Source organism: Vombatus ursinus, unplaced genomic scaffold (assembly GCF_900497805.2).
Source record: "Vombatus ursinus unplaced genomic scaffold, bare-nosed wombat genome assembly UNPS02014830.1, whole genome shotgun sequence".
Taxonomy (NCBI): domain Eukaryota; kingdom Metazoa; phylum Chordata; class Mammalia; order Diprotodontia; family Vombatidae; genus Vombatus; species Vombatus ursinus.
Window position 1 is genome coordinate 43,957,188 of NW_020954608.1, and position 22,611 is coordinate 43,979,798.

Sequence of the window (22,611 nt, forward strand, 5' to 3'; positions counted from 1 at the left end):
ATAAAATGCAATTGATGATAGATATCTACTCACATCATAGAAATTATGCCTCCCTTTATGCTAGCATAAGCGTAGCATATACTAGCATCAGGATGTAGCATCATTAGTTAATTGCCACTATCAAACAGGTTAGAGATAAAATAGTAGTGAGTAGTACCATGAAAAAAATTTAAAAGTCACTTATCAAGATGTCTAATAGTTACAAGAAGGACTACTTAGAACATATTTGAGCCTTTAATTTTAAAATGCTGTGACAAATTTAAAGTGGGACACTGTGATCTAAATGAAACAGACAATAAATAAAAAAGCAGTAACGTTTTCCACTAAAATATTTTTCAATAATTATCCATAAAAAGATTTAAACTGAGATTATATTATATTTATGTACACACATATGTATATATTCCTTCAGAACACAGACCATGTGTAGACCATATTTTTTATTCACATAAATAATGGCTTCAACAGAAATTTAAGGAAAATTTTCTGTAACTTGGATCATTTTCTCCAGTTTAATAGATTATCTTCCAAGAATCTTGATTGATCAAGATTTATCTCTTTAGCTGTAAGACAATGGTAAAAAAAAATTATAAAAGTTTGTTTCAAAACCCAGTACAATCATCAAGGGAATATTATCTGAGTCTAAGGTTCTTTGTCCCCAGATTCTTTCTGTCTTACCTTCTTCTAAAACACAAGACATTTAAAAAAAAATTTTTTTTCATAAATATTTATCCACCTTGACCTTTCTGGGAATTTCATTCTGTTGGTCACTTTCTCCTTCTTCATTCTCTTTCCCTCTCTTGGGTTCTGGGATGCCATTCTCTTTCTCAATTCTCCAGCTTCCTGTTTCCTTCACGGGCTTATAGTGTTGCAAGTTTCTTTCTGACTTTTTCTCTTTCCCCACTAAACTCTCCCTAGAGGAAATCAGCTATTTCCAAGGCTTCAATTATCACTTTTATATTAAGGGCTCCCAAGTTTAAATCTCAGCTCTGACTTCTCATTCATTCTACAGCACAGTTCTGATCATATCCTGCCATCATTGCAAACTGAACTTGGCTTTTCTCTAAATTGGTTTTCATTTTCTAATGATAGTATCCCTCCTCTTTCCTTCACTCAAATGTTTGAGTTATGTTTGGCTCCTTTCCCTCCTTCAGCTTGTATATCCAGTCAGTCACCTTCATGAACTCTCCTAGAGCTATCTCTACACCTCCATCCTCATCTTAGGCTGGACAGTCAATTCATACGTGTATTAGTCCAATATCTTCCTGTCCTACTTTCCATCTGGCCTAGTCCAAGGTGTGGCATTCTTGGGGACACAATAAGATAGACTTTTTAATATTACTTTTTATCAGTGCTCATGTTTTAAATGCCAGAAAATTCATTTCTCTATGGCCTTTAAGTAGATTAAAAAAAAAAGTAGTCCAGTTTCTTGGGTTTCAGTAAAGCCTCAAAGCCTGTGGTGGACAGTAATAAACAGGGTACAACTACAAACTTGTTTTATCCTGGTTCTCCCCACTTGTTGCTATACCTAATTTATTCTTCATACTCTTGCCATATTAATCTTCCAAAAGCACTGCAGTGAGGTACAGTAGGAAAAGTCTTGGCTTTGCAGTCAGTCCCAATTCTGACATTTATTGCCTATGTGACCTTGAGCAAATTCCTAGGCCTTGGTTTCTTCACTGCAGAATGAGAAAGTTGCACTCGACAACTGCTTATCAGATCAAGTGCCAACTTCTCACCATGTTGCTTAAGGCCTCCCAGCAATTCTCCCCACCTTGTTTGTTTAATCCTCTCTCCTGATATTTGGAGATGGATTCTCATTCCAAATAGACTAGTTGACCTTACCTCTCTCACCTTCCACCACCACTGCCCCTCTTCCCTTGCAGGTATCATTCCTCCTCATTCTATTTCTCCTACCAAGAATGGATCCTGCCCTCTTCTTCTTTCAAGGTCCAGCTCAAGACCCACTTCGTTTACAAAAATTATTCTCAGTCCACAATGATTGTTTCCTCATTCTCAATAACCAAAGCACTTATAAATAATCTGTACCACACATTTTTCATGCTTCCTTATTGATTGCTTTAAATCATTATTATTTCATATATGTATGCCATAACAATAATTTTGAAAATTCTATTATGAAGCTGTATGGGATAGTGGAAAGAGCATAAGACTTCAAATCAGGAGACATCTAGATTCAAAACCTACTTCCAACCAATGCTTTCTTTTTGTATGCTTTATTTTTTAGAACAATATTTTATTTTCCCCCCAATTACATGTTAAAACTATTTTTAACATTTTTTTTTAAAGTTTTGAGTTCTAAATTCTATCCCTCCTTCTCTCCTTCTTTTTCTCCCTCCCTGAGACAGTAAGCAATCTGATATACAATCAATACTTTCTAGTTGTATAACAATGGGCAAGTCAGATTCCTCAAAAGATATTCATACATGTAATTTCTACCTCACAGAGTTGTTGTAAGTATGAAGGGAAATAATTTAAATAAAGTGTTTGTAAATATCAACGAACTACAAATAAAATGTCAGTGTGTATCCCAGAGTCATGTGGCCATTGTGTGATGTTTTTAATAAATCTGTTTTCAGCACCAGCATCTTTCATTCAGGCATTGAAGTATTATTTCTAGAAGATCTTAATATTTTTAAATGAAAAATTAATTTATTTTACTGTTTCCTTTTATTCTGAATAATTTAAATTTAAATTTAATTAAATTTAAAATTTAAAAATTTATCATTTTATTCTGTGCTAAACAATCTTAACAAACTGAAAAAAAGTTTACTTATTTATTTCTGTCCTATAAAATTCAATTCTTTATAAAGTATACTTCTGAGGAAAACTTCATGGTACACAAAAACCTGCTGGGATAATGTCAGAAAAAACTTCATGTATATTTTCTAATTGTTCTGAAGAAAGTTGAATGTGTTTACTTGTTCGTTGATGCCATCACCAAATGTCTCAAAGTAAAATCCTAGTTAATCAAAACCCCTGATTTCAATTTAAGCAGCAATTATTAACATGATAGGGAAGGAGAGGGGCATACTACTGCAAGTTCAAACTTGTGATCAATTCTCCTGTTTAAAGAAAATAAGACTTAACTAACATCTCAAAGCCTATTTGTTTTGGGTCCATAACATACATACAGATAAATATCTTGCAACATTCTTGGAAGTCTATGCAGCATTCATTTATCTTTAAATTAAGGCCATGCACACAGAGTTATTGGATTTTTTGTTTGTTTGAAAATCTAATGCTAAAAAAAAAATCTAATACTGCCCATTTAGAAAAAAGTCATTCCTGAGAGGGTACAGAAATTACAAGGAGTACCACTAAAAATGCCTTCTTTGTATGGTGCAATATGAAATTCACCAAGACTATGTCTTGACATTCTGAGATGTACAATGGATTGATATTAAGTTGTTGAAGAAACCAATTAAACTATGTATATTGAAATAATTTAGATGCCTATGTATGAGCAACAATTGATTAAAGAGACATGTGGCCTATTAAATCCATTAGAATTAAAAAAAAAACCTGTTACCATTGTCCTGATACTCAAATATAGTCAAGTCATCTTTTGTGCATAATCCTATATAAAATTTTCTAAATTTAATACAAAGGACATAACTGTATGGAGTATTTGTACATATTTGTCATTATACTGTATTTATTTAAAAGTTGATGTATTTTTTAAAATTTTCATGTCTGCAATTCTACCTATGATTTAATCATATAAATAGGACTATTCCAGTAACCATTGCTGTCTTGTACATAGTATATTTTAAACATAAAGGGAATCCCAGTTGGAACAAAAGGGCAAATTAGGCCTGTATTGAACACCATGTAATGGTAATGGTAATTAGCACTTTAAATAAAACATTTTCTTTAAAAAAAAAAAAGTGCGTGCATGCATGTGTGTGTGTGTGTGTGTGTGTGTGTGTGTGTATACCTTGTCCAGGAACTGTTGGCATTATATGAGGGGGAAAAATGCTAGAATTCTTCTACTGATTACTCACATTGATTGTGGATCAGTCCTGACTGTGACTCTGTGAGCATTAGCTCCTCATCTATGAAACAGGGAAACTAAGACAGGATGTCCCAAAAGTCTTAGTGCAGCCTTAAACTTGACACTGAAAGTAAGGTTTTTGGTAAGGAAGTGCTTTGCCAGTCATAAAATCCTATAGAACTTTGAGTTATTATTATTTTTATGACTTTTTTTTTGTTACATCCCCAACCATGACCAGCAGACCTAAGAAGTGCTTACAATAAACTTCTTGAAGTTCAGATGGAATCATAGATCTGGAGTTAGCAAGGACTTTAAAGGCCATTATGAATATCTACCTCTTTTTACAGATGAGGAAATGGAGGCATAGGAAGGTTGAGACTTACTCAGGGTTACACAGGTAGTAAGTGCCTGGATCAGGATTTGAACACAGGTCTTCCTTACTCCAAGTCCAGTTTCTCATCCATTGAACCACACTAATTCAGGGTGGGGTCTGCAGCAGTGGTTCATTAGCAAAACTTTCCTGTTTCCCATACTACATTTTTATTAGTTTTCAGATTCAAGACATGATGTAAATATGTCATAGTTACCAGACCATAGTAGACATCTCCTAAACCTCTCATTTCATAGATGAGGAAACTGAGGCCTAGCAAAATTAAGTGTCTTGTCTAAGGTCCCACAACTACTAAAGTGACAAAGTCAGCTTTTGAACCCAGGTCCCCAGATTACAAATCCCATGCTCTTTCAGTAGAAAGAGCCAGCCTTGTGCCAGACTGTGTCTCATTCTTGTGATATAAAATTAGTTTTGGCTATAAACTTTATATTTGCTCCTCTTTGTGGAACTGAATCATTATCTTTAATGGTACATTAAGAGAGAGGGGCTTCTCCCCTCCCAACTCCATGCAAGTTATCACTTCAGTTTATAAAAGGGAGATAAAAATTTTTCTGAAGTAACAGAAGCCCTAGTAAGTGTTAAATTGTGAAATTCATATTAAATTATACAATCTGACTAAGGAATTTTTTGTTTTGTTTTGTTTGTTTTGAGGGATTATTATAATTTCAGTATTCTGGCCTCTTCACAACAAACATTGCTGTGAATTTCTGGGGCTATAACTATAAAAATTAAAGAATTAAAGAAGTTCAAAACAAGAATGAAGCTACTTTGTTATATTCAAAATGGTCTCTAAGAAAGTATACAAAATTCTGCTTGTCTCACTTGAAAGGGTTCATTACATATCTACCTTCTTCTGGTGGTTTCTGCAGGAACTCAAAGAACATGGTGACAGCTTCAGAAATAGGTATTGGGTTTAGGCTTTGGCGGCGCTTTTCCGGAGAAATAAAATGTAAACAAATGTTCTCATCACATAATAATAATAATTAACACTCATATAGTGCTTACTAATTAGCACCTTACTTGATCCTTATAACAACCTTAGGAGGCAGGTGCAATTACAATCCCTACTTTGTAGATGGGGAAATTGAGGCAAACAGGGTAAAGTGATTTGCCCAGGGTCACACAGCTAGTAAGTGTCTGAGGCCAGATTTGAACTCAGGTCTTCCTGACTTCAGCCTTGGTGCTCTATGCACTGCACCATGTCTAGACTGATCTAATAAATATGGTGAAAAGCAAAGTCTATATAAAATAAAAGATTTCAAAGGTCCAGCTGGTGGCCGCCTTATTTTATTCAATATACTGGATTTTGAGCAGCAAGGTGGCTACAGTGGATAGAGTTCAATCCTGCCTCTGACATTTACTGTGTGATTCTGGGCACGTTGCCGTTTAACCGCCCCCACTACAAAATGGGAGGAGTTGGCCTTGGTTGCCTCTAAGGGTTCTTCTGGGCCTAAATCTATGATTTATTAAAAGATTTAGACACTTCCTTGGAAATAGTTTATAGCGTAATATAACTTACACTAATTTTGTATTGTGAAAATTTAGAGAAGCATCATGGCATATTGGAGAGAGTCAGTCTTAGATGAAAGGACAGGTCTGAGCCTTTCCTGTCTATGTGACTAGGATGCTGTAGATGTGATCACGCTTTGGAGAATGCCCTCTATCTTTTCTTTACATGCTTTTCACTCCTGGATAAATGGAAACTTCACTAACTCAGCATGAACGTGATAACTCTTGATTTGCAGTATCGTTACCATATAAAATGGACAAGTGTCTGATAAACGCTAAAATAGTGTTAAATTTAATTTGGCATAAGGAAAAAATGTTTTTCTGGTTTAATCTGATTTATGAAATTTGATTTGAGGAAGTTGAAATTTGAAAATCAACGGGAAGACTGGAAAACAAGGGGGCTGGACAGATTATAGGTCTCTGAGGTCCCTTTCAGCTCTAAAGTAGAGCACCGACTCTGGAGTCAGGAGGACCTGAGTTCAAATTTGGCTTCATACATTTACTAGCTATGTGACCCTGGGCAAGTCACTTAACCCTGATTGCCTCCTTAAAAAATGATATAACAATAAAAAAAATTACAAAATGGTTTGCTGTCAGATTAATCCTATTCAAGAGAAGCATATTGGATACTTGCCATATATTCTCAACATTGTGATATGTCCTATACTCACTGGCAGGCATTCAGTAAGCTAATATTTTCTTCATAATAAGTAATTTCAAGATCACTAGCTTTTCAGAGTAACAAGAACATTTGCAGACAACAGTGTAGCAATGATCAAAGTTGTAACTAGCAATATTGGTGCCTGGAGCAAGCAGCTCTAAAACTTATAGTCTGATCACCTTTGGAGTAGTGTTGGGAAGACACAAAACCTGGGACAGTCTAGGCCACTGCTGGAGAAGCGCATGACCAAGTGGAAAGTTCAACTGGTGCAAATGTTTACTTCCTTTGAAATTTGGCAACCTCCTAGCTGTCCTGCCCTAGCTACAGTTTTGATAAGGATGTACCAGGAACAGCAATAACAGCATGTGTGCTACAATTCTCGCTCTTCTACAATATTTGAGGACTACATAGGACACATGGTGATTTTTTTTCTTTGCAGAAGTGGAGGTAGGTGTGCCTTTAAAAAAAAGCCCCATAATTTAATACGAGCCATGAGATGCTTTTTAAAAATCATCTTAAGCACGAAAATGGGGAGAGGAAATAGACATGCATCTGAAATGAAAGAAATGGCAACCCAATCATAGTAGTGTCAAGGTTAGCCAACTTGTCTTCTGTGCTCCTATCCAAATCCACTTTTCTCTTCCTGAAATGGTTGTCTAATGTCTCTGGGATCAAATATGAACTCCACTGTTTAGTTTTCACGTACAATCTGGTTCCAGCCTGCCTTTCCAATCTTACTATACTTTACTCTGCCCCCAGCTCTCTCTCATGCCTGGAATGCTGAAGAGACACCTTTGTGAGTCTTAGAATCTCTCCTTTTATTCAAAACTTTGCTCAAGGGACACCTACCTGAAACCTTTCCTGACCAACCTTAACTGCTAGTACCTTCCCCTAAAATGGTTACCTTGTATTTATTCTGTTATATACTTATAATATAGATGGCATCTGACTCCAAAAGAATATAAGTTCCTTAAAGACAGGGGTTACTTTATTTTTGCATAATATGCCCAGCCCTTCTCAGTCCCAGACACATATCATTAGCTTAATAAGTGTATTTGATTCACACTTTCATACATACATACATATACACAAATACACAAGGCATGCATATATGATATAACAAAGAATATAAACATATATATGCATGCACATGTGTAATACACATGTATATATACACATAATAAACATGTGTATATAGATATAGATACACACACACACACACACATATATATATAGTCCTGTCAGTTTCATTACTGTAGAAAACATCCAGTGAATTAACTCCTTCCCACCAATCAGCATTTGTTCTGAAACTTAACAGTCTAAAAGTGGGGCCCTGAAAGTTTAAATGACTTGCCTGAGATCATATAGCCGACATGTATCAGAGGAAGGACTACAGCCCAAGTCTTCCTGACTGCAGCACTGGCTTTCTATTCACTATGCCACCTTCATCTCCCTATAAAGATTCTGGCACTTAAATCTTATGCCCAGAATCAACCTTTTTCAATGCAGAGGAATTAGAGCACATCTAGACTTTTAAGAATGTAATTTAAACAAAGGTTGTTCTAATGAAGTAACTGTGTCATTTTTTCCTAAAAATCTAAGGCCACTCCTCCTCCTACTTTTTAAACACATCTGCTTTTGGTTGCCCATGTATCTCACTTTTATGCCTGTTGATTTTGGCACAGCCTGCAGCGGTGAAATTGTGAACCCTGCCTGACCTTCATCCCTAACTGCTCCCCTTTGTGACTGCAGTTGAGCAGAGAGCAAGCTGTTTTGTTGTTGGTATGACCAGTAGTAATCACAAGAAAAATGTCCCACTTGAGCACAGGGCTAAATTGTCTTTTCTTGTGGAAATGAATCTGTTTAGGCATGAAACCTATCTCCTTTTCTTGATATAGTTCTTAGCACAGTGCCTTGCATGTAGTAAGTGCTTCATAAATGCCCATTGACTGACAGGAACAATGGTAAGCCCAGCACATATAAGTCAATAGACACAAAATTCTAATTCCAACTCTACATTTATTTTGTTAAATTACCTTGACTTCTCAGCTTCAGTTTCTTTATCCGGACATGAATTGGACTATATGGTTTCACTTCGTTTTCCACTCCAACATTTTATGATGCAATGAATCATAGCAAAGTACACTCCCCCTTTCCAGGATGAAATGGAAAGAGCACTGGATTTGGAGTCATGGGACCTTTGTTCTAAGGAATGCTGTGTGATCATGGGCAAGTCATGTAACTTCTCCAGACATTAGATTACAAAGTGAGTTTTAAATTATTGAATTATCTAATAATCAGATAAAATAATCTCTGACTCCCTTCCAACTCAAAGGCATCTGGTATCTCTGTTTCTGTTTCTCTTACCCAGCTGTAGTCTGTTGTAGAGATCTTTCCTCTGGTTCTCCTCTGAAATGAATTGACGGCCTTCTATAAAACAAAACAACACAAAAACAAATAAACAAACAAACAACAACAACAACAAAACTAGAGAAGCAGATTGGAGTTTCGGATAGCCTCAGGGGGATGCTGGCTGCAGCTTTGGAGAGGGGCAGCTAAGTTGAATAGCTGCTATCTCATTGTGTGTGTAACACATACACTTGGGAGGATGGCTTGGTCCTGCTAGGTAACAGGGAAGGGGAAATAATCTCTCTGACTTCCCTCAATAAATCCTAGAATCTCACCCAATGGAACTCTTTCTCTAAGTTTCAGCCTGAAGGTGATTGATAGGAATTTTGAAAAACACCTCTACTAGGTGGTGCAGTGGATAGAGCACCAACTCTGGAGTCAGGAGGAGCTGAGTTCAAATCCATCCTCAGATGGTTGGCACTTACTAGCTGTGTGCCCTTTGGCAAGTCACTTAACCCTGATTGACTCCAGAAAGAAAGAAAAATGCCTCTCTGGGACCTGGGGAGGGGAGGGAAGAGAAAAGGATGGGAGAAGGGTTTTTAAATTTTTAAAAAATGAATTTGGCTTTTTTTTGCTGTAAACTCTGCCCTGAAGATGTTTGTGGACTGACGCACAGCAAGAGTGAAGTAAGCAAGACCAGGAAAACAACATACAAAAACAACAACAATGTAAAGGAAAAGAAAATAAACATGAAACTGAATGTAATTATAACGAACCAAGTTTGATCAAGAAAAGTTGAGAAAAACGTCCATCCATCTACTCTTTGGAAAGGTGGGGACCTATAGATGTGGAATATTGCACATATTGTGACATATAGCTGATGTGTTGGTTGGTTTGGCAGAACTACTTCCCTCTATCTTTTTTTTCTTTCTTAAATCCTGATAAACAATGTATCTGGCTGGTTAAGGCGAAGAGGAAGAATATATTCAGAAATGAAGGTGATACAAAAGCAAATAAAAAGCAGTCTGCCCTGTGATAATTTCGGCGCTTCTTTAGGCATTAACTTGGCTAAAGATCAGGTTCCCAATTCACATAAAGATGATCTCCCTCTTTCAGCATACTAACCCACAGGATCTGACACATTTGAAGGCTGGCAGAGCACCCCAATATATAGACTGGGACTACACGCTGTGGCAGTTATGTTCAAGAGCTGGAAATGTTATCTTGTAACCAATCTAAGAGCCCAGTTCTCTCCTCCCAAGAATATTGGGATGCAAGTGCAAAGCCAGCTTTTAGAGCCTGTGAAAATTTCTAATTAGCTGAAAAATTTTACTTTTTCAGTTCTGCAGTCTTGTTTAATTTTAAAAGACATTTTTAAAATTGCAAGGCAAAAAGAGTAGCCTGTCAGAGTTCCTCCGCATCTTTTGCTATGGACTCTTGCTCTCACTGAATAAATAGCTCACAAAATGAAAGCCCTTTTTTGTTTGTTTGTTTTGGTTAGTACTTACGAGTTCCCTTAAGGTAGAGGATAGCTTGAGGAGTCCAGTTTCTTCTTTCAAAAAGTCTCTACAAATCCAGGGAGAAGAACAGTTAATTGGACATTATGATTCAGTCCTCTGTGGGTTTAAAAACAGAAAGGCCAATCACAAAAGAATAACTGCATACAGATTTAGAGGATTCCACTTTTAAAGAATGGGGTTACCTGGGGAGCACAACAGGAGAGAGAGATAAATGAAACTGCCAGGAGCAAGGCCAGGCCAGAAGCTTTCAGACTTTGGATTCCCTACAAAGAGAAACAAGGACCCTGGTTATATATATTTGTTTTGTGTTGTGACATTTCAAATTCTCCTCGTGCTGTTATGATGCTCAATATATAAATTTTACAATAAGACCACAAGATGTAATGAATGTTCTTTCCAAAAAGAATAAAGGAAAAAATGGATCAACAATACTAATCAATGAATATTAGCATAATTATCAAGCTCTGTTCAATTCTTAAATATTGTTAAATATTTTTTAATATGATGAAACTATATTCTAAAAATATAATTATTAAAATACTCTCCACCCTCTGAAATGCTTATTGACTAAAGATGAAAATTGTTAACAAGAAGTAAGCTTTCCTCTGTGGTAAAGGAAAACCTCACCTACTTTCATTGTTACTTCCTGCCAGGATTCTCTGGTAAAACTTATCTGAACCAATTTGAATACAGGGACCTTTTTAAATCTTCCCTGTCAATGGACACCTTTCCATTTCTTTCAGAGTGAGTGTCTAAAGGGACTTCTCGTCAGCCCTGGAGATAGAGAAAGAGGTCTGATGACTCTTCCTGGGAGATTAGCCAGCAGGAAGTCAAGATGATTAAAAGGGTAGACACTCTCAGTTTAGCTACTCAGCCACGTCAGCCAGGCAACCTTCTGAATACATCAGCATCATCAACTCAGTTTGTCCCACTAATTTTCAAGGAAACATCATTGTCTTCTAAATGATCAATGACTCTGCGCAGAAACAAAAGTTGAATGATATCATTGACATTTACATAGCACTTTAAGATTTCCAAAGTATTCTACATACAATATCTCATTTGTGGCTTATAGAAATGTGAGATAGATGATCTTATTATTTCCATTTTTCACATGAGGCAAATTAGACTTAGAAACATAAGGTGACTTGTCCAAGGTCACACAGCTATTGTGTGTGTGTGGGGGGGTAAGATTTGAACCCAAGTCATTTTGACCCCAGGTCAAGCAATCTATTTACTATTCAAGCTATAATTGGTGCTACAACTAAACATTGGCTCAATTTTTGAGAAGTTAAAGTGTGAGGGAATCTCAATATGACTTTGTGTCATGGACTCGTTATTTGACTGACATCATTCATTCAAGTGCTTACTATGTATAAAACACTGTAAAAGGTGCAAGGAGGAGGGTATAAAAAAGTTCAAAATGCCATAGGAGTTGGAGACAGGAAAGATTTAATAAATGTGCTGTCATTTAAGCAGACTTTAAAGGATGGATATGATTTTAAGGGGTAGCATTTCGGAGGGGCAGGTTTTCTATGTAGAGATGACAATGAACAATGGCATTAGACCAATAATTAATTAAATTTTTGGGGGAATGCTTAGTAATGCAATTTGACCTGAGAGTAATGTATGGAAGGTGGTAATAGACAAGGTTATAAAAAGGCAGATCATGGAGGCTTTTGAAGACTAAGTTAAGGAATTTGAATTTTATTCTGTAGGGAATGAAAAGTGATTGAAGAATTTTGAGCAGGGGATCAATTTAGCTCGGGTAGTGCTTAGGAAGATTGTTCTGATGATGTAATCTTAGAAATCAAGAAGGCTAATTAATGCATTGAGAGAAGCATAGTACTCCAAACTAGGAAAGTGATAGTCTTGCCATATTCTGCACTGGTCAGACCACATCTAGAGTATTATGTTCTGTTCTGAGTTCCACATTCCAGAAAGGACATTGAAGGGGCAGCTAGGTGGCACAGTGGATAGAGCACTGGCCCTGGAGTCAGGAGGACCTGAGTTCAAATACGGCCTCAGACCAAATACTTGACACTTACTAGCTGTGTGACCCTGGGCAAGTCACTTAACCCCAATTGCTTAAAAAAACCAAACAAACAGAAAGGACATTGAAAAACTGGATTGTCCAGAGGAGGATCAAGAAGATCATAAAAGACTTAGATTCATGCTATGTGAGGATTAGTTGAAAAAAAAAACTGGGAATATTTAGCCTGGAAGGATTTTGGGAAGGGTCATATGATAGCTCTCTCCAAATATTTGAAAGGCAGCCTCATGGAAGAGGGAATAAACCTGTCTGGACCCATCAGGTAGAACTAGAAGCAGTGGGTGGAAGTTACCAAGAGGCCAAGTTTAGGCTTAATGTAAGGAAAAAACTTAACTATACAAAAACTGAGTATAGTCTTGAGAGGTGGTGAGTTCCCCCTCACTTGAGGTAGTTGAGCGAAGGATGAATGATCATTTATCCTTATATTCTTGAGAAGATTCTTGTTTAGGTACAAGGCTAGACAAGAGCACCCTGTAATGTCCTTTGCAGCTCTGAGCATCTGTAATTCTTATTCTATGTCTTGGATAGATTGGGCTCATGTGGGGAGCCTTAAGGCAAGAAAACTAGGTATGAGGTTCATATGAGTGATATCAAGTGCCTAAAATAATACCCGTTTCACTGGGTTGTTAGGAAGAAATTACTATGTAAATCATTTTTTTTTTTTGATGAGGCAATTGGGGTTAAGTGACTTGCCTGGAGTCACACAGCTAGACATGTTATGGTGTTTGTGTCTGAAGTCGAGATTTGAACTCTGGTCCTCCTGACTCAAGGGCCTGCGCCATCTAACTGCCCCACTATGTAAATCTTAAAGCATTAGTTAAATGTGAGTTATTATTATGATTGAGGAGAATATGATAAGCTTGTTTTTGGATAGATTAAGTTAGATATGATAGTTAAAAATGGAAATAGAGATGTCCAAAAGGTAATGGGAAATGTTGGTCTGAAGCTCAGAGGAAAGATCAGGGTTGAAGCTAAAGACCTTGGAGGCATTTGCATGATGGTTATAATTCAAGACACATGACTGAAGGAGATCACTAAGGGGGTTAGAAAGAGAAAGGGCTGATTACAGAACCCTGGGGAATGTTTCCACAAAGAGAGCTAAGTGGAGAAAGAGAATTAATTAAAAGAGAAAGAAAATTAATCAAAAAAGACATTAGAATAAGTTTTGGAAAATGTCACTGTGAATGGCAGAAAAGGTTTCTTGAAAGTGGTGGTGGTATATTGATAAGTAGAAAAAGGAAAGAAGGAAGGAAGAAAAGAATGAAAGAAAAAAGAAGGAAAGATGGAGGAATGAAGGAAAAAAGGAAGGAGGGATAGAGGAAGGAAGAAGCAGTAGCTATCCTATGGAGCAGGTAGGCCTAACCTGCACGTGGCCACTTCTGGAGACACACATGCTTAGGAGTGAAGGACTTGGCTTTTTTGGATGAAGACATTAAACTCTGATTGGTCCATTTCTTCCCATTCCCTTCCCCCTTCACCACTCCCCCACTCCCTCCCCCGGAGAGGGAGGACTGATCACTGGGTCAGGAAGCCTACTCAGGCTTCAAAAGGGACAACTCTGTTTTCTGGCTCTCTATTTGAAATGTTTCGTTTGTTCCCCTTTGAGATGTCTCATAAAGAGTGAGGCCAGAGTCCCACTTTCTTTAAAGGAAGAAAGCAGGTGACTCAGCCCTGCTAGGATGAGCAGCCATTAAATTTAAACCCCTCATACAAACTTCCACAGACCAAATAAGAAAGCTTCTTATGGGAGGGGGAGATTGACCTTGGCAGCTTGAGTTAAGAGGGTTTGAGAACTAGCAGCTGTCAAGAAGTTTGGGACACCTAGAGATCAGAGGAGCACAGCTCCTCTGACGGCTATAGTTGCAGAGACCAGGAAACAGAACAGACAGTTTAATAAAGTCGAAAACAACATATTTCCTCTGAGGTAGGTAGCACCGTCATTCAGAGCCATCATATGGAACTACAGGGCCTGATCAATAATGTATTTGCACCCCTTCACAAGGAATACACTGGTTTGTGGGCCTCTTTTTTCTTCTCTTGCCATACCCCTCTGTTTAATTAGAAATAGAAGAAACTCAACTATGTCCTATTTTGCCAGTAGAATATAAGAAAAGAACTTGTTGGATAAAGGTTTAGATATAACAGCTAATAAAATAAAAAAATAAAATTGGGATAGGACTTTCCTGGAATAAATGTTGTTTAAAAATACAACAAACAACCAGAAATTACAATAAAATCTCTACATGGGAAATTGAAATTTTTTAAAAAAGATTTAATGCATTCCAAAAAGATTAAAGAAAAATCTGGTCACTGAGGAGAAAGAAAAGGCAAAATAAAACATAATCTTCTGAAGTGGGGAGTTTTGTTTTTTTTTTAGAAGCAAAATAAAATGAATAAAAATGAAATCAGATAAATTCAAACAGGTTTTACAAAAACAAAGCTTAACTCCCAGTAGCAGAAATAGGAAGAGAGAAAGAGAGGAAGGAGGGAGGGAGGGAGGGAGAGACAGAGACAGAGACAGAGAGAGACAGAAACAGAGAGAGAGACAGAGACAGAGATGGAGAGAGAGACACAGTGTGTGTGTGTGTGTGTGTGTGTGAGAGAGAGAGAGAGAGAGAGAGAGAGAGCAAAAGGAAAAAGAAAAAAAGAAAAACAAACCCTCAAAAATCAGTTGCCAAGGACAGAACCACCACGGGTAAGTAGATATGAGTGATATAAGTGAGATCAGGGCTGCTCAGGTGGTTCCTCTTGAATAAATCCTCATCTACATCTATCACATGGAGTACGATAATTGTTCCCTCATGCATCACTGGGCTCATGTGGGGAGCCTTAGAGGTAAAGAATAGAAGTGAAAAATGAGAAACCAATCACCAGGGGGAAACAACATGTACATCAGTAAAGGATCCCTTTTCCCAGACACTGGTTGGCTTTCAAAAATTCGTTCTACTACATCTAGACCCTTTGGTCATGAACCCTTTTGACAGTCTGGAGCATATGGAGTCTTTTTTTCTTTGATTTCTGCCTAGGCTCATAGTACTGCCAACTTTAACCATGAGACTAGGATTAGCAACCAGTAGTTTTCTTTATATAGTGGGAAAATTAATGAGAGCAGTGAAGAACAGAAAACAAAGGAGGAGGTATTGAATTTGTGGACATACTTAGCTAGTACTGACCACTGCCAGCTGCCGAAGAAATTGACTTCCTGCTTTAGTCCCCATCTCCTGAGGAAAGAACAGTTACTCAGTTAATGGGAGTTCTTCCTTCATCTTCTTGGAGTCATGGGAGAAGGAAATCATCGGGGGGGGGGGGGAATTTGAGTCATTTCACCATACCAGTTCTGTATTAGCACAGCAATGTACTCACACTTTCCAAAATGTCACTTGTTGTTGGATTCTTGGGTGGTGTCTACTTGTACATCTCATCTCCATGGCATGCAAGTTGAACTTAGAAAAGGCAGATGAGCTAAAAGCAGTTATTATGAGTGCATTCTAACTCACACAAGGGATGGCTTGAGGATAAATTAAGACATCAGGAGTGGGAAAGAACAATCAAGGATAAAAGCAATCAGAATGGAGCAGGGACCTTCAAAGATAAAACCTGGAAGGTAGGAACAATCAAAGTCAAAGCAAGTGATGGGAACAGACAGTCAAGAACACAGCTCGGGACATTATAATGATCTTCAGGCTAACCCAGAAGGAAGAAAGCTTTGGGTGTAAAGATCCCACAAAATGTTTCCCTTTGGATCTTGTACATCCAGGTTACACCAAGCTTTTTCAATTCTCTCTATTTTGGCACATATGTATGTACACACACATATGTTTATATAAATACATACAAATGTGTGTGTGTGTGTGTACAGTGGCTTATTATCCACACTTTTTGCATTTTAAAAATTATTTATTTTTAGTTTTCAACATTCACTTCCATCAGATTTTGAGTTTTTAATTTTCTCCCCCTCCTTCTCCTCCCCTCTCCCTAAGACTGCATGTAATCTGATATAGGTCCTACTTATACATTCATATTAAGCATATTTTCACATTAGTCATGATGTATAGAAGAATTAGAACTAATGGGAGGTACCACGAGAAAGAAGAAATAAAACAAAACAGCAAAAGAAAAGGAGAGCAAAAAGTATGCTTCCACCTACATTTAGACTCCATGGTTCTTTTTCTGGATGTGGATAGCATTTTCCATCATGAGTGTTTTGGAGTTGTCTTAGATTCTCACATTTTTGAGAAAAGCCAAGCCTATCAAAGTCAAGTCATTTAATTATCTCACCTATTGTTCAAGTTTAAGGAAAAACAAATCAATATTTTGTTTAGACTAATTCCACTTGATTTCTAAAGCAAGTGTTTTATGTCAAATCTGTCATCTTTTTTAATAATCCATATCAAAGAAGAGTTGTTTTGACACAATCAAAAATAGTCATCTTTTTAAATAGATATCTGAGGCCATAGATTTTTTTTTGCTAGTGCCTTTCTTGAAGTTTGTCTCCTGTGAACAATTAAATACTCAGACGAAGATAGCCATTAATATATTACAGTGGAGAGTTCATAAAGCAAGTCCTATACAGAATTTATACAATCATGGCTCCCAAATGTAAAATAAAAGAATGCATTCATTATCATTATTGGGCCCAATAAATCTGCCTTCAGTTTACATGTTTCCAATGTTTCTCTTTTCATCAGAAGTTAAGAATTTCACATTTAAGGTCTCCTTTTCTTAAATAATACCCTATTCCATTTCCTTATCATGGGATGGAAGGTGACTCTGGCATCTTAAATGCTGCACCAGCATAGTTAAGCTTTGATAGATCTTAATACGTTAAAAGGTTTTGAGCACTATCCAGTGATGGACTATATGTCTGTGGTCCAAGGACCAGCCTCACTAAGTAAGGAAGGTGAGTTGTTATTGTTCCTACCACATTGGCTTCAAAAAGAAGAAATCCTCAGACAAAGTAAAACTTGAAGACTGCATGTTAATTAAGAAAGGAGTTGCAATTTACCTTGGTGAAGGGAGTACTCACACCAACAAAATCAAGAATCCTTGAAATAAGGCATCTGCTTAAAAAAGCACAGGAATATTATACTCACACTATCAGATAAAATAATATAATATTTGAAACCCAACAGCTCTGTAATTCTGTGAACATTTGAAAAATAGCCCCACCACTTCCCTACTCATTTGAAAAAGGAGTAAGAGAGGATCAAGAATAATAATTCTCTTAAGACAGTTTTCTTTAATTATCTCACCTATTGTTCAAGTTTGAGGAAAAACAAATCAATATTTTGTTTAGACTAATTCCACTTGATTTCTAAAGCAAATGTTTTATGTCAAAGCTGTCATTTTAATAATCCACATTGTTTTGACACAATCAATATATAAGTCAATGTAGTGTCAGTAGGTACTCTAAAAGGAACATGCCATATATTTGTTTACTTACTAAACATTTAAATTCTTAGTGACCAGTCAGTCAATGGACAAACATTTATTGAACACTACTATATGCCAAGCACTGTGCTAAGCACTGGAAATGCAAACAGAAGCTGGAAGAAAGGTGGTTCCTACCCATAAGGAACTTGCTTTCTGATGGGGAAGACAACACAGCAAAGGGAGCTGAAACAGAGGGGCTGGGAGAGCATGGTAGAGAAAGTCCTGTGTAGATGGGCCAACACTGCCACCTGGACAAGGATCATCTTTGACCTGAGCCTCCTTCTTAAATTGTAGGTTCTCAGAGGAAGCAGTCAATAGCAAGGTGAAACCTTGGGGAGGAGGAAACTTCCAATGTGATTATGTCCAGAGATGGAGTGACCTTCCCTGGTGAAGAGATCTCTAGGGCACGGTAGGGAAGGTCTTATGGAAATGAGTCAGCAGGGCAGCCTGGAGAGGGATGACTAAATCAGAAATATGCTGAAATAGGAAAATTACTTAATAAATAACAAGAAGACCATCCATCCATTCATTTACCCATCCATCTATACGTACTGATGCATTCATTCATTCAACAACAACCATTTATTAGATGTCTACTCTGTGCATAGCAGCTGAGGGAAATCCAAAGATGAATTTTGATTCTGATGATAGTTGGACCAGGTTTTGCTATGGTCAAGTCTTCTTGAACAAGGGCTCACTGAAGGTGATTTTTGCTTTTACCACTTAGTAATGCAAAACCTGTGCTTGCCTGAAAAATGGCACTTGACATCTGTTTAGGAAAGAGGTGATTGCTAAAAAGATCCTGAATTCAGCATCATTTTTGAAAAGTCCTTATTTATCCCACTTGCATAGTGAAATTCTCTGCTTTAGATTCGATCATATAGAAATCACCACTGAAGTTCTACTTAGATGCCTCATTGTGGTGGGAGGATGATCCTGTATTTTCAAAAGTTATGCCAACACATCAGAGAATCACAGAATTTCCAAGTTGGAAAGGATATCGGTAGTCATCTAGTCCAACCCATACTCGAAAACTAATCCCCACTGCTCTGGTAGGTCCTACTAAGTTGGAAAGTTTTTTAGTATAAGCTTAATGATGGCTTGTTACACCTGCTGCCCGAGGACCAATCAGACTAGATAATCAGCCTAGAGGCTCATAGCCATAAGATTCGTTGCAGGGTGATGAATTTTTCAGCTATAATTTATGAATGAAGAAACAAGTATTTATTAAGCATCTTCTATGTGCCAAGGTAGACAGCTAGGGGGCACAGCAGATAGAGTGACGGATCTGAAGTCAGGAAGACTTATCTTCCTGAGTTCAAATCTGGCCTTCACAGCTGTGTGACCCTCGTCAAGTCACTTAACCCTTTTTTGCTTCAGTTCCTCATCTATAAAATGAGCTGGAGAAGGAAATGGTAAACCATGCCAGTTCTTTGCCAAAAAATCCGAAATGGGGTCACAAAGAGTCAGATAAAACTGCACAATAGCAACAACAAATGTGTCAAGAACTGTGCTAAATTCAGATATAGACTGGCCTGTATGGTCTCTAAGGTCCTTTTTAACTCTGTAATTTCTTTTGTGAGGTGCTAAGTGTGAAGTATGAGAAAGGAACTGTTAGTTAATGTTAGGACTAAAAGGTAAGAATATGCTTAAGGGCTGATGAAGTAATCTCCATTTATAAGATTGCATTGAACCACTTCTGTTCCTGATCTCACTCTCATGGATTGTATGAGCACCTTAGCGGCTGTCTCTCCAGCTGGAAGGAGGGGCTGAAATGCTAGGAAGTCCGAGGGACTGGGATCAGCTTGGTGCTGGAGGTGGTGGATCTCCAGTAGCAGGGGTTTGATTCTCCTTTATTTGGATCAAAAATGACCACTCATGACTTGCATTTTAGTTGACTTTGCTGCTGAGTTTTTGAATATACTAGATCCCCAAATTTTTGCTAATATTAAGGTACTATTAAAAATAAAAATTAAAATGCTATATATTTAAAAATATTTATATATTATTTATATGTTGTACATAATATTTATGTTATATAAAATCTAATGTCATAAAAATAGATGTGATACAACATATAATGTATTTTATATATATATATTTTAATATATTTAGTTTCATATCTTCTTGCCCAATCTTTAGAGGGAAAAAAAAATCAATCAAAATGTACTCTTGTCCAGTGTTTAAGGAGCTGATTTCAGAGACTGCTGTCTTACCTGTCCTTTTTCCAACCTTTAGCAACACATGACTACATATATATGTATATATACACATATATACACACACATACATATACTTACACACATATGCACATATGTGTATACAGATGCACACATGTGAAAACTGAGGCAAACAGGGTTACTCACACACATATTTATACACACGTGTATATATAACACACATATATACATGTTTACATACATACATACATATATGTATATGGAAACTTAGGCAAACAGGGTTAAGTGACTTTCCCAGGGTCACACAATTAGTAAGTATCTGAGGTCCAATTTGAGCTCAGAAAGATCAGTCTTCCTGACTCTTGGCCTGTCACTCTCAACACTGTGCCACCTAGCTGCCCAGGAGTACAAAAAAAGGCAAAAATAATAACTGCCCTCAAGTTTACAATCTAATTGGGTGGCATAGACAAACAACTATGTTAAGATACATACTGGAAAAATTGGAGATAATCACAGAGGGAAGGAACTAGCAATAAGGGGGATGAGGAAAAGCTTCTTGAAGATGGTGGGATTTTATCTGAGACTTGAAGGAAGCCAGGGCAACTATGGGGAAGAGAGGAAGAGGGAGAGGATTCTGGCCATGGATTCAGGAGACAGAATGATGTGTAAGAAGAACAGAAGGGATGCCAGTGTTACTGGGTCAGAGACTATCTGAAGGACAGTAAGGTGTAAAAAGACTATGAAGGTAGAAAAGGGTCAGGTTATGAAAAGCTTTAAAAACAAAGGCAGAGAATTTCATATTTGATCCTCGAATAGGTAACCACTGGAGTTTGTTGAATGGGGTAGAGGTAGGGAGGTAACATGTTCAGACTGGTGCTTCAAGAAGATCATTTTGAAAGCTGAATAGTCTGGAGTGGGAAGACTTGAGACAGGAACACCAACCAAAAGGCTACAGGAGTAGTCTGAGTGTGAGGTGTTGAGGTGTTGACCAGGGTGGTGGCAGTGTCAGAGGAAAGAAGTCATATGGAAGAGATGTTGGGAGGGTAGATTGGATAGTATTTGGCAACTGATTGGATAGGAAGGGGAGAAAAGAAGGAGGAATTGAAGATGACACCTACATTGCAAACCTAACAAGGAGGATGGTGATGCCCTTGAAAATAATAGTAAAGTTAGGAAGAGAAGGAAGAGTAAAGTTGGCAGAGAAGGGGAAGATAATGAATTCAGTTTTGGACATGTTGAGTTTGAGGTTTATAAGACAGTCAGTTTGAGATAGACATGAAACAGGTTAAGGCTAGATAAACAGATCTGAGAAGTATTTGTATAGAGATAATTGAAGATAATTTTGATACCCCTACTCAATCTTATTAATATTTACCCAGATTATGATTTAATAAGTATCAGTGATTGTATTAGGGAACAGAGTAAAACTAAGCTATGCTAATCAATGCTGTAAAGATAAGAGTTATGATTAATTTACCCATCCTGTATTGATGAGTGTATTACTTGTGATTGATGTATAGATTTATACTGCATTAGATAGACTGGTTGTAAGGATTTAGCTTAGCTTGTGCTGCTCTATTAGCACTGACCTTTACCCCCACTCTCCACTGTATCCCCCCTCCTAAATGTACCATGCTTGAAATAAGGTTCATAAGGCTTGTGGAAAGTCTCTGCTGCTCATCTTTCCACAGGACAGGGGAATCCTTTATTGAGAGGGAGGTCTTGGATTCAATTGCTTAGGGACCACCAGTCTCCCTAACAAATTGATTTGATAGTGTTTAGAGCACTGCCTCAGTTGCCTTTGTTGTTGATTGGAATTTTGTGGCCCACACATCAGAACTGATGAGATCACCAAATGAAAGGGTATAGAAGAGCAGGGGGTCTAGGACAGAGCCTTGGGGTACATCCACGGTTAGTAGGCTCAACTAATAAAAGACAGGCAGGAGGAAAACTAGGAAACAGTAGTGTTGGGAAAACCTAGAGACAAAAGTATCAAGGAGAAGACAGTGACCAACAGTGTCAAAGACTGCAGAGAGGTCAAGAGGGATGAAGAGGGAGAAAAGGCCATTTGATTTGGCAATTCAGAGATCATTGGCAACTTTGGAGAGAGCAGTTTCAGTTGAATGATGAGATGGAAGCCAGAGTGCAGAGTTAAGAAGAGAAAAGGAAGTAGGACTGATTGTAGGATTTTAGATAGTTGTAGATGGCCTTTTCAGTTTTAGCCACAAAAGGCAGAAGAGGTATGGCATAATTAATAGCAAGTGAGGAAGGCTAGAGCAAGTGTTTTTTTGAGAATTTCGGGGGTAGGGAGAAGAACACGAACATATTTATAGGCAGTAGGATAAGGAGAAATTGAAGATGTGAGAAAGCAGGGATAGAAGGGCCGATCTGCTGGAGAAGGTTGTATAAAATGGGATCACTTGTGCATGGAAGGAGTGCCTTGGCAAGGAGATGGACTACGTCTCAACGTGGGATCTGGGTGAAGTGAGATGAGGAG

General features: G+C 37.5%; 1 protein-coding gene across 1 annotated transcript; it reads right to left on the reverse strand.

Moving 5' to 3' along the window:
* Positions 1–5,253: 5,253 nt before the first annotated feature.
* On the reverse strand, positions 5,254–16,300 carry SPX (spexin hormone). The gene is made up of 6 exons (XM_027838853.1): positions 15,865–16,300; positions 15,675–15,722; positions 10,631–10,711; positions 10,437–10,494; positions 8,947–9,009; positions 5,254–5,338 (listed from the first exon to the last, which is right to left on the reverse strand). The coding sequence occupies exons 2-6, from the start codon at positions 15,717–15,719 to the stop codon at positions 5,304–5,306; spliced, it is 282 nt and encodes a 93-aa protein (XP_027694654.1). The 5' UTR covers positions 15,720–15,722; positions 15,865–16,300; the 3' UTR covers positions 5,254–5,303.
* Positions 16,301–22,611: the final 6,311 nt, after the last annotated feature.